Source organism: Arachis stenosperma, chromosome 6 (genome assembly GCF_014773155.1).
Source record: "Arachis stenosperma cultivar V10309 chromosome 6, arast.V10309.gnm1.PFL2, whole genome shotgun sequence".
Classification (NCBI taxonomy): Eukaryota; Viridiplantae; Streptophyta; class Magnoliopsida; order Fabales; family Fabaceae; genus Arachis; species Arachis stenosperma.
The window spans coordinates 7,107,005-7,119,814 of record NC_080382.1 but is presented as its reverse complement, the minus strand read 5'-3'; the positions used below and the strand labels follow the sequence as shown (position 1 = coordinate 7,119,814).

The 12,810-nt window shown below is 35.9% G+C and overlaps 2 protein-coding genes across 2 annotated transcripts; both read right to left on the bottom strand.

Moving 5' to 3' along the window:
• Positions 1 to 782: 782 nt before the first annotated feature.
• Positions 783 to 4,242, bottom strand: LOC130936453 (probable protein phosphatase 2C 34). The gene is made up of 6 exons (XM_057866519.1): positions 3,933 to 4,242; positions 2,603 to 2,870; positions 2,191 to 2,499; positions 1,989 to 2,106; positions 1,673 to 1,896; positions 783 to 1,105 (listed from the first exon to the last, which is right to left on the bottom strand). Exons 2-6 carry the CDS (start codon positions 2,834 to 2,836, stop codon positions 893 to 895), a joined length of 1,098 nt encoding a protein of 365 aa, XP_057722502.1. The 5' UTR covers positions 2,837 to 2,870; positions 3,933 to 4,242; the 3' UTR covers positions 783 to 892.
• Positions 4,243 to 8,214: 3,972 nt separating this feature from the next.
• On the bottom strand, positions 8,215 to 9,576 carry LOC130933569 (uncharacterized). Its single transcript, XM_057863197.1, has one exon. The coding sequence runs from the start codon at positions 9,574 to 9,576 to the stop codon at positions 8,215 to 8,217; it is 1,362 nt and encodes a 453-aa protein (XP_057719180.1).
• Positions 9,577 to 12,810: the final 3,234 nt, after the last annotated feature.

Below are 12,810 nucleotides of genomic sequence, written 5' to 3'. Positions count from 1 at the left end.
AACAACAATTTTCATAAACAAAAACAATATTATTCACCTATAGAATCATAAACTACTAACAAACAATATTAACTAGAATCGAACCACACCTTAGCCATTTGATTCGATTCAAAATAATAATCCACTTCGCTCTTGTTCAATTGACATTCTGAATTTGAATCATTCATTATCTTCGACAACGAAATAACTATTCAAACCTGATTTCACAGCTTGATTTAAAAAAAAATATCCAAATTTTCAAATCAGATAAAAAAAGCATTGAACTTGAACAAAGAAAACGCAGAGAACAAAGAGAACATAGAGAAAAAAGAGAAAACCAGAGATGCAACAGAATGTAGAAACGCAGAAAATGTTGAGAAAAATCGAAAAAAAAAAACGAAATCCGCATGAAAAAGGTAGTTATATATTCGCGCGTTGAGTCAAAAGTTTGTTAGAGATAGTGACACGTGGAGGTGAATTAGGTCAAAACTACTTGTTATTTTAAATGACTTGTACGTAGAGATTAATTGTTTTCTTTAAATGTCTAGTTTATTGGCAAGCGGCTCTTAAATGGAATTCAGATCCGCGACATATTAGTATTTGACCCGTCGAGTTAAAAAATACAAAAAAAAATCTAGTTTCCTCTCTGTCGACCCTCAATTTACCAAAATTCAACTTTGGGACTAAAAAATTGGTTTGAACTTGGCTTCTTTCTCCATGAGAAGGAACCAACTAAGAAGCAAGTTGCAAGAAACAACCTAAACAAGTAAGCGTATTAGGTTGACAAAAAAGGGACGAAAGAGAACCACATAATTGATATACACAATTTCCTTGATCAAATATTCTACCTTAATGTGAACGAAGGTTACATGAATCCCCCTCCAAAATGGCTTTGCACATTTTAAATGATAATCTATTTTAGAGTGGCAAGTGAGGTAACTTGGTGAGGTGAAGAAGAAGAATGGAAGAAGAGACAAATAGCTGAAATGTCATCCATGGCTATCCCCCGCCTCTTGCGCTTCCATGCGTGCGCCGCGCACTCCACCAACCGCTTCGCCGACTTTGATTTGTCCGCTGTTGACGATACAATGTCCACTGCTTCTTCATTGGAGATCACATCCCAAACCTACATAATCACAAACACCAATCAATCAACATGTCTTTTATAATTTGATGTTGATATTATTGCTTACTAGTTCAATAACAATATGTTCTGTGATTACATATTCTAAGGTGCTATAGAACCAAGTTTCTTTTCTTTCTCAATTCCACCATATCTTTTATATAAATAAAGCGATGGACCTGTCAAACAACAACATAACTGTTGGGTCAACCGTGGAGAGCTCTCGACTACCGGAGAGATTTTGGAGAGGAATCAAGTGAGATAACATAACTACATCCAACAATAACTGATCAAGTCTCGTTCTTCCTTGTATCAATAGAATCCATGCATTCCAAATTTTATAACAAAAAATTCGACTAATCTGACCTGACCTCACCAAAGTTCTTAAAGAAATAGAGATTTTTAACTGTTCCCTCACACAACAGTCTCTTTTGAATTTGAATAAATTTTGTATATTATTTAAAAAAAAAATCAACTATACACCTATGGATTACACGATAAGAAATTATTTATCCCAAAAACTTAAACGGATATTAACAAATATTAACATGGAAGGAGAAGATTGCATACCCCATCAGTGGCTAGCACAACAAACTGGTCTTTGGTGCTTATATGTCTGTGTGTGACCTCAGGTACTGATATAATACCATAATCTTTGATGCAGTAATCACCAAAAGCCCTCGACATGGCGAGTCCCGGCGAGTCCTCGTCCGGCAGCCACACCCTATGCACCCCTGGTTCATCATGTAAGCAGAACACCCTCCCCTGGCACTGCATTATTCTCTCTGCCTCCTCTGCAAAAATCATGATCAAATCTTGTTAAAAATAACATTGGACAATAACAGAATGATTCATTGAAGAACACTAAGCTTGAAACAACACTAACGGGGTAAATTGGGCTTGAAATCAACTGTTAATTGAACTGGAACCAAACTTCCATCATCTGATGATGTAGCTAACACAGCACGGGAATCACCTACATTTGCTATAATGATGAGTTCACCCTGCCAATTACACTTTGCAACAACTATGAGTTTTCATTCTTCAAAACAAATCAACAATTGAAAGCTTTTTTATTTAGTTTTGACCTGTCTAACAACTGAAAGAGCAGTGGTTCCACTGTAAAAGGAGTCGATCTTGCGGTAGCGAAAGAGTTCTTGATCAATGGCAGCACAAGTCTTCAAGTAAGAGTGCTTCCATATGTTGAAACGGTTCTGCTTCTTCTCTTGCTCAACATCAATCTCAGGATCAAGAGGAGATTGTGCAAGTGCCTCCTGCCAATTGCATAGCAAAGATGATGGCATTGTCTCTCTCACTTTCTTTGCCACAAAGTGACCCCATGGCCCATGCCCATCAAATATCCCACAGAATATCATGTCCTCTTGGCACCCATATTCCTATAATCAATCATCAGCACAATCTATTAGCAAAGTTGCAAAATTTATTAGACCCCATGAATATGCAACAAGAACAGGAGTGAGATTGTGCATAATTATATACCTCCCAGACTACACAGCAATCTTGGTTCACACCTTTCTGGCCTTTCTTGGAAAAGATTGAGGCATAGTTCTTTGAACCATCAACATTGACAGTGCCGGAACTGCATAGAATCAAGTCATTTTTCTTGGCTTCCCTTGCCATAGCTTCAGCAGCATCTCTACCGACACATCTGCCAGAACTTTTTCCCTTCTTCCACCTCGCCAAACCATTCAACATAGAAGATAAATGCCCCATCACCTCTCAAATGTGTTGTATATAGTATTAGAATCTGTGCATTCAAAACGTACAATGGTTATGGCTTATATATATACACAACAGTGCTGAAGTAGTAGACTAGTAGCTGGTATAACTCTTAAACAGAACAGCACATAGAAAAGGAAAGAACTTTCTTGGTTTTTTATTTGCTTTATGTTGAAATAAAAATAGAAAGAGGAAACAAGTTGGGAGAGAATCCGTGACTGAAGAAAAGACAAGATGTGAGCCAGAATGCTCAGAATTTAATATCCATGGGGGTGGAAAAAAATAAGCTAAATCCAGAAACATTCATTCCTACACTGAATTTCAGGAATATACTGTTCACAAGAAAGAAGATGAAATTACAAAAATACTCAGAGAAAAGAAACAAGGGAAGGTCTTCTTAAAAAATAAATAGTTGCCCATCATCTCCATTGATGGGTTCAAACTTCAAAGAGTGGTCCATTCAGGAAGAAACATATTCCACTGTCTTTATTCAGTTTATTGGAATAACTAAAATAAAAATTGATTTCATTTTTCTTTGCATTGTCATAGGATGATTGGCTGTCATTTAAAAGAAATATATTAATGTTCTGTTGAACAACAGAACATTATAGAGGAAAAGTTAATTAAGGATATTAGATTCTGCATACGAGGACCTGAGAAGAACAAAATTTCCAAGAATATATATATGACACAGAAAGTCAAAATCCATATATACTGGAACATGTCCAATCTCCCAACACCACTCTTCCAACCTTTTGAAATTCAAAGATACCAAAACAGAACAGAATAGAATTAAATTCCACAATAAGTGAAAAGAAGAAGAAGAAAAAAGTACAAAAAAGAAATATATATTGAAGAATTTGTCGACCACTACTTCCAGCTCAATTCATTTCATCAAAGACAGGACAGAAACATCTACAGAAGAAGAACAGTTTTGTTTATAAGGTCCTGATCCAAATTTGAAACACCCCATTATTGCTTTAAGATAATAAGCACAGCTTCTGTGTCTCTCTATCCATATCCATGAAACAAAAAGAACATAGTCACTGAAAAAGAGAGCAAAACACATGGATATGCAATAAGAGACAACCTTAGCTTAGAGTTCTTTTGGTGTGTGACAAGGGAAGGGAACTAGAAAGGGTGAATCTGAGGGAGGAAGTGTGATGGCCGGAACAAGAGGAGGGAATTCCGACAAGGATAGTAGCTGAAACTTTGAGAAAGAAGAAGAAGAGGTGAGAACGGATCAGCATCCATCATTGTGTAGCGTTGTTTTGTTCGCTTCTTCTAGTCTCTTCTTCACCACCCTTTTTATCCACACCACATACACAAGAGACCCCATAACTATAACAAAACACTCTTCTTTTAAGTGCTACCTTTTTGTTTAGACGCTGCGTTAATGGGAGATGCTTGTATATGGAACTATTTTCTAAAGCAATTATTTTGGTTTCACCTAAGTTTAAATTTAAACTAAAATAAAAATCACAATGTACATATAAAATGAGACGATTGCTCACCTCAATTCTCTCTCGGGTTATAGTTATGAGTTTGTTTAGCTTGTGTTTTAAGAATATAGATTAAGATGATAAATTAAGAATTTTTTTTAAATATAAAAAATGTAAGTTTTTAATATATTTATTTTCTATTTATTAAATAAAAATATTTAAAACATTCTATTAACAATCATCTTATTAGGACAGATATTAATTAAAGGTGGAAACTCATGTGCAGTCGACTTCACGTGGCCTGTCTGTGCCTTCTTCCGGCAGTTTCATCTGCGCCTTGTTCCGGCAGTTCTGTCTGCATTCTATTTCAGCAGTTTAGAATTCTGTTTTAACAGTTCCATCTGCACTCTTATGGTGCTCTATGCGCCCTCTTTTATTACGCTTTATGCGCCCTCTGAAGACTACTCTTATTGCGCCATACGCACCCTCTAAAGATCAATCTTATTGCGCTCTACGCGCTTATTTTTTCATTTTTTTTAATGCGAACTTGTATTGATTGTTGACTGATTTAACTAAATTTTTATCTAACGGCTCTCAACTATTAACTTTACGTGAAGTCGACTATACTAAGTTTTCACCTTAATTAAATCGTAGTTATATTTAAGTTTTTTTATTCAAAGAGGTATGTGGGTCTTTTTGCTTTTACTAAATATGGAACTCTATGAAACTATTCTCTTCCTGGCAGGTCATACAAGGTAAAAGTTTGTGACTATAAAAGGGTAAAAGTGAGATCCCACCAATTTCCTACATAGGATGAACTCAATTAGTCTAGTGAATTTGATCACAATAACAATTTTTTTCAAAAAAAAAAAGGAAATTCAACGCATGGGTTGCTTGTTAAAAAATTATAGTCTTTAGATATGTTCATATCACAATATTGCCCTTCTTGATTTTTGGTTGGCATGATATTATTGCTATTATACAGTAAATAATATGCCAAAAGAATCTATGATGCATGCCAAACAAAAGAAGTTGTCCCCATGCAATGTATGTATGCATGTGTTCATTTACCCTATCAGCGTATTATTGAATTGCCATGTTTTTTTTTCCAATTTCCCATATATATAGGATGATGGTTTTTCTTAATTTCTTTTTTAAATTCAAAAGTGATATTTTTATCTTTTCATTTCCAATAATGTAGATAGATATATGGGGTATGGGCACACAACAAAGGGAATCTTTCAGTTGAGTACAAACATGACCATTTTTAGGACACGTGTATTATTGGTGTTTGTTTATGACAATATGCAGAGATCAATTAGGGAATTATTATGCCCAATGTATTATTGCTAACCAAAATGTTTCGTAACAAAAAAATTAACTACAAACAATAAGAATTTATTTTATTTTAATATTTATTAAATAATAAATATTAAATAAGATAAATTTTAGTTATTTTTCTAATATTACTGGATTACTAATCAATATCTCAAAAACAAAATTAAAGGGGGAATGAAAGACCGTTTCCCTCACAATTCTTGGCATAACTGCTACTAATTAAATAATTACCAGCAGCCATATGTGTTCTGGTGGTTGGTGCTTACACACAAAACAATTAATAATTAATAATCTACAGCTGAAAATTATACTGACAGTGGTGCAGCCACAGGTTACAGCGATCATAAATTATTTTAGACTATATATTATAAGGAAGAAAGCATTTGCAAGTATATGTATATAGGGGTAAGAATAAGCATATTGATCTTGCCTGGTAAACAGGTCGGCTCTAACTTCTTGAGATTAGCCGAGCTTAGTGCCACCAGGTTGAACGCCTGTCCTTCGAGGTCCGGTTTTTCTGTGCTCGTCGTGTGTATGAGAATGTGAGTGATTCCAAGGAGGTGGAGTGTACCTGCAAAGGCACTCCGATGCTTAAGTCAGTAGATAGTATTCAGTTTTTTGAATGAATCAAGAAAGATATTTTACCTTCTCTTTTATAGACATTTATTCGTCCGTTGCGTCTTTGATGATTATTCGTCCGTTTTTTATGATTAATTTCGTAACCGATTTTATCTCTGCCGTTTTGAGACGTTATTAACTTCGCCGAGTTATAGCTCATAAGGGCCGAATAATAACGGCAAATGACGAGTTATGATTTTGATGGTGACCATATCACAGCCCCCAAGCTTAGCCTGAGGAAGATTTTAATGAAGCAGGTTGAGCTTTATTTTTGTTTTTTATGAGCTATAACTCGGTTTGCGTGGGTTAGTGGATAAGCCCCCAGATCAACTTACTTCATTAAAAGATGTCTCAGTGTTTTAATTTTTAGGGAACGTGGGGAGTCGTGTCCGTTACTTTCTGATGAAAGAGAAAAGGTGATGGTTGCATTTAAGTTTGTTGATTCCCAATACTTGGCTCACTGTTTGATGTGCCTTTTGGGTTTGTTTTCCGTCCCTTTAGTTGCCTGGCTTCATTCAGCATTTTCCGTTTTTTTTGTGTTGGTTGTGTGCTATACGCTTGCATATTGAAGAATGAGTAAGAGAGGTACGAGTCCTCTTTTCTGTTTCTGATTCATTTCTGTGCTTTTGTCTTTTCCTTTTTCTTCTTCCTTCTGTTATTCTGATTTTGAATTAATGGGTTTTGAGAAAGAGAAAAAGGATAGGGTGGATTGGTCTTACGACTGGGTGAGTGAAGATGTTAAATCACGGGTGTCTCTTTTCTGTGACGAGGTGGCGGTGAGGGAGGTTGATGCGAATATGATAGTGAGGGCAGGTTCTGGGGTGAAGGTGGAATTGTTGCCATGTAGTGTGGAGGATAGGATTTTTCATCGAGAGTTGGGGTTTGGTTTCTTTTACATGCATAGTTGCGTAGTTGAAGAGTTGCGAGTGAGGCTTCCGTTTACGGATTTTGAGTGTCAGATTCTCAAACAACTTAACTGTGCTCCCTCTCAACTTCATCCTAATGGATGGGCTTTCCTGAGATCTTTTGAAGTGTTGATGGAATATTTAGAGGAACTGCCATCTGTTTCGTTATTCTTTTGTTTGTTTCAAGCTAAAGGGGTGTGGAAAGGGGGGTGGGTTAATTTTAATAGTACTCCGGGCTTTGCTATCTTCAAACTGTATAAGTCTTCTTTCAAAGATTTTAAAGAGATGTATTTTAAGGTCAGAAGTTCGGAGGAGCAATTTCCGTTTTATATAGATGAGAATCTTGGCGAAAAGTTTCCTTTGTTTTGGTGCTCGGAGCCGCAAAATATACTCGGCCCAGAGGTGATATCTCCGAGGAATGAGTGTTTAATAGAATATTTGGTGGAAAATGTTGATCGAAAAGATTTGATATCAATGTATGAGTTGCTGAAGTGGGAGGATGATAAAGTTGCTGTTGTAGAGTATCTAGGTGAGTTTTTTAGGGTTCATGTTGATGTCCCTCTGTTTTCATTTTTTCTGAGAAACTTTAAAACGAATTGTTTTCTGTAGGTGGGAAGTATCCGGGTGTTTCTGCGGCATCGTTAAGGAGTCGTTTTAAGAGTAAGAATCTGGATAAGGAGGTATCTTCGTCAAATGCTGAGAAGGTTGTTGGGGGTGCCGAGGTTTCGCAGCCCCGTCAAGGTCGGAGGAAGGTGATTGCGAAGAAAAGAAAAGGATCCGAACTTGTGGAGCTATCAGATGATTCAGATGGAAAAGAGTTAGCTGTCCCTCTAGAAGAGATACATGCTTTTATGGGGAATCAGAAAAGGCTTCATGAGATGTCTGAAGAAAGTGAAGCTTTTTCAGTTTGGGGAAAGGAGTATCCTTACATGGCTGTTGTGGACGAGTATTGTCAATCGTCGGCTGATGTAACTCTTGCTAAAGAAGTGGGGGATATGGCTATTGGACAATACATGCAGGTAGTAAGCTCGTTGTTTTATGCTGCCTTTTATTTAGTAATTTTATGATTTTATTTGTTCTGTAGGTTGTTGGGTTGCGGATTAGTAAATGTAGTGTTTTGTTCCTGTACGTCTGCCGAATATATCGTCCTAAACGACCTTTTTCTTGCCGAATTTGAGTGTCCTCCACTTGCGTACCCTCCTGAAATACAGTTAATTATACCTCGTGGTCTTTCGTATTGGCCTGAGGATGTCTTTTCTTTTCCTCGGTGTTGGTCAGGAAGGTCGGCTGTTGTGGAATTGGAGCCGCGTTTTTGCATGTGACCACCAATGTATTTGTCAAGGTGTCCTTGTCGTGCTAATCGTTCTAGAAGATCCTTGGCGACTACACAATCATCGGTATTGTGCCCATGTTTCTGGTGGAAAGTGCAGTACTTTGATTTGTCCACGTTCTTTGTATCTTGGTATGTGCCGGCTTTCCTTGGTGGTTTGATTAGTTTGGAGTTCAAGATTTCCTTGATTATGTCTTCTCTCTTGGTGTTAAACTGCGTATAAGAGTCAAAACGAGGTGTTAGTTTAAAATTTTTCTTATGGGAGGAGCTCTTGTCTTCGTCACGGAAAAGTGATTTGTCGGGTTTCCGAGCTTGTCTGAGCTCCTCGATGTCAATTTGGCCTTTCGCTTTTTCTCGGAATTCTGCCAGAGTCCTCGGCTTTGCTACTGCAATCGTCTCTTGGAACTTTCCGGGTCGGAGGCCGCTTTTTATTGCGTGCAGATGGACCTCGGGGTGGAGGTCTGGTATGCTGATTGCGACCTTGGTGAAGCGAGTCATGTAGTCTTTTAAACTTTCGTTTGGCCCCTGCTTGATGGTGTTCAGATAATCGGAGTCGTGCAAATATATTGCGGATCCAGCGAAATGTTTTTCAAATAACTTCGCCAACTGATGAAAGCGGGAAATGGAACCTGCAGGCAAAGCACACAACCAATCAAGTGCAGGACCGTCTAAATAATTCGGAAAACATCGACATAAAACTGTATCTGATGCACCATTTACGATCATTATTGATCGGAATTTCTTTATGAATTTCTTCGGATCACCGAGTCCATCATAGGGCGTGAGGGTCAATGGCAGGGTGAACCTCTTCGGCAATTCGAAGCTCATTACTTCCTCTGTAAAAGGGCCTACAAAGTCCTCGGGCTCCTCTTTCTCGTCCTCTGGATGTTGCTTCTCGTGTTGAGTGGTTTCTGAAACATGGGTCGGCTGGGATTGATGCTCTTCGTCTCTCTCCTGACGGTCATCGTTGTGATCATGATTCAGTTCGGCAATTTGAGCTGCCATTATCTGGTTCTCGTCAGCCATCCGTTGATTAGCTTGTTGCAGCTCAGCTACCATTCGCATGAGTTCGGACAGTGAAGGAGGCGGTACATCAGCCATGGATGCAGATGGAAGTGATGAGACCAAAAGAAAAATGTGATTTCCTCGGCCCCACGGTGGGCGCCAATTGATCTTGCCTGGTAAACAGGTCGGCTCTAACTTCTTGAGATTAGCCGAGCTTAGTGCCACCAGGTTGAACGCCTGTCCTTCGAGGTCCGGTTTTCCTGTGCTCGTCGTGTGTATGAGAATGTGAGTGATTCCGAGGAGGTGGAGTGTACCTGCAAAGGCACTCCGATGCTTAAGTCAGTAGATAGTATTCAGTTTTTTGAATGAATCAAGAAAGATATTTTACCTTCTCTTTTATAGACATTTATTCGTCCGTTGCGTCTTTGATGATTATTCGTCCGTTTCTGATGATTAATTTCGTAACCGATTTTATCTCTGCCGTTTTGAGACGTTATTAACTTCGCCGAGTTATAGCTCATAAGGGCCGAATAATAACGGCAAATGACGAGTTATGATTTTGATGGTGACCATATCACATATATTTTTCGAATGTTGGTACATATTTAATATGTATTAAAATATGATGCTTAATAATTTTAAAATGCGACGAGCTTTCCTTTTCAATCTAAAATCCGTTGACGATTCTAAAAGAATAAAAAAGAAGTGCTATGTATGTAGTATTGGGGTAGAATGGTTCCGTTGATATTGGACCAATACCGCCCAAAACCTTATCTTAACATTATCATGTGATTAATTTACATGAATTCAACTCATATATACATAATTACATAGCGTATTACGTATGTATATATGTATAGTTGGCAATCCAAAGGAAATAAAAAAAAAATAATTTGTTTCAATGGGGACTAGCTCATGAATAGAAAGAAAAAAAAAATATATGATTCCAAACTACATCTAAAAGAATAGTTTTATTGAGTTTACGTCATATGATGACAGTAAAGAAAACAAGTCCCTGCAATTTTCTTTAAAAAAGATATAAAGAAAAATGGATAGCAAATTAGCAATGCAAACTAGGTGGAATGTAACCCTCATCAATAGTTCCCGCCCTACTTGACTATCAAACATGTGATACGTTCAGTATATATAACTCGATTGAAATCCGAAAAAATATCTCGATCTTCCATGCCATCAACGTATTCATTTGAAACTCACATATCGCCAATTATTTCAAGGTGCATGTTACAGTGTCTATATATATTTGTCTAACTTATTAAAATGAGATAAAATTTAATATTTAAATTAAAAAATATAAAAATAAATTATTTTTTAATATTTAAAACTTATCATAAAAAGTAACTTCAACAATTTTGACACCAAAATTACAGACATCAGAAAATTGGGCCTTATTTCAATTACAGTGTTGTTCATAGAGAAGTAGTGGGGGTGAGAAATGTTAGAGAGACAATGATTTTGTTGAACAATATAAACAACCACCAATCAAATAAAAATACATTACACTTCCAATTTAATTCTCTAAATTTTAATATTAAAATAATCATCTATACACTAATAAAATAAACATCAAATATATCTATTATTTATATTGTTTAATATTTTTATTATTTACCTATACTTTTCCTTTATTATAATATCTAATGCTAGTGTATATCACTAAATATTCGCACACCAAATAGAAAAGTTAGCAGTTTAGCAATTCTTTCATTCCACAACAGCAATAATATCCAAATAAATAATAATAGTGAGTGAGGCAACACCATTGTATCCGTGCATCGCCACCTACACTATCATGTTCAAATTTGTGTTTGATTTCCAGTCCAATCCTACCTAGCAAGTAGCAAATTAAAGCTGATATGTTTCAATCACTCACTTCCATTGCATCTGTCTAATCTAGTAATCTCCCCTCATAATAATATCTTCAACAAAAATTATTTCACTTTAATTTTTTACCTTTTTTGGCTGGACATACACCACAACTAACACAAACATATACCTACAAGCATAATATATAATATATATACAAAAAATCAATTCTTTATATATTCACAAATAATAATTAAGTAATTTTTAGTTTATATATATATAATATGATTGTTATTTAATTTGCAGAGTGTGGGTGTTCGGCCGGTGGCAACGGCAAAGAGCAGCTAAGGTTCGTTTTGGATGAGGTTCAATAATATATTTGTATGGGGCCGGGTGGGTGTTTTATACTTTTATTAGGTGAACAAAAATACAATGCAAGAACTTCCAAACATACATGCATGTTGGCACGGCACAGCAGTGGTCATCGATCAGCCTCTGAACCCTACACAAGTACTATAATTATTATTAACTGCATAATATATGTTTGCAATTTGCAGTTAAAAAATAAAATTAAAGTAGACCCCACTTAATTAACATAAACTAAACTCATCATCAGAAAATGTTACTCGGCCCCTTCAAAAGGGTGATTTGATGGATGCATGGATGGGACCGAACCCATCTACCAAGTGTGGAAGCTGAGTCACCACTCAAACTAAGACTCCAATAACTTCCCTTCCTATTTCAGTAAATCTCTATTTTAATATTCGAAATCTATGCGATTATCTATTTTAGTCTTTAAAATTTAAATTTTTTTATAATAATCTTTTAAATTTAAATTTGGACATCAATTTAGGTTTAATTTTTTTTAGTAATGAATCAACAAATAAAATGTTAATGGGACAAAATCTTATAATCATAGACGATCTAATAATTAAATGACATAACAATATTTGATTTTAGATCTCATTTAATTCTTGAAATTTTAAATTTTTTTCCCTCCTGATCTACATCGTTCTTCTCCTCTCGCTTTCCTTTTCTATTTCTTTGTTCCTAAAATTCTAACTTTTTTTACTTCTGATTAACTATCTACTCTTTCAGACTCTTAATTTCATTTATGCAACTCCTAACATCTAAAATTCTAAACTTATCAATATAGAAATTCTTCAATTCAGCAGAACTAAGAATCTTTCCACTCTCAAGTCTATAAACAACTTAGCCTGGTCTTTCTTGATTGCTTTGGCAAGAGCTCAACCTGTTTTCTAGCATTCTTATTCAATCCAATATTTCCAATTGGAAAAACATTTAAGAGGGTTGAAATTTTTTTGTTCAAAACATGAAAATGGCCAAAAATAGAATAATTCTGAAACAAAAGCCACAACTTACACGATTGAAAAAATAAGTTAAGATTAACTCAGTTTGTTTATTTTCTAAGTTAGTTATTGATTTATTGTTTCTTTTTGTCAATTTTTTAACTTATTATCTGAATTAATTAGTTTATTGTTATTA

Excerpts from the sequence above, each read along its gene's own strand:
- LOC130933569 (XM_057863197.1), bottom strand. The coding sequence starts at position 9,576 with ATGGCTGATGTACCGCCTCCTTCACTGTCCGAACTCATGCGAATGGTA.
- LOC130936453 (XM_057866519.1), bottom strand. The coding sequence starts at position 2,836 with ATGGGGCATTTATCTTCTATGTTGAATGGTTTGGCGAGGTGGAAGAAG. Across the intron at positions 2,500-2,602 it reads ATTGCTGTGTAGTCTGGGAG|GAATATGGGTGCCAAGAGGA; the intron begins GTATATAATTAT and ends GATTGATTATAG. Across the intron at positions 1,897-1,988 it reads TTTCAAGCCCAATTTACCCC|AGGAGGCAGAGAGAATAATG; the intron begins GTTAGTGTTGTT and ends TGATTTTTGCAG.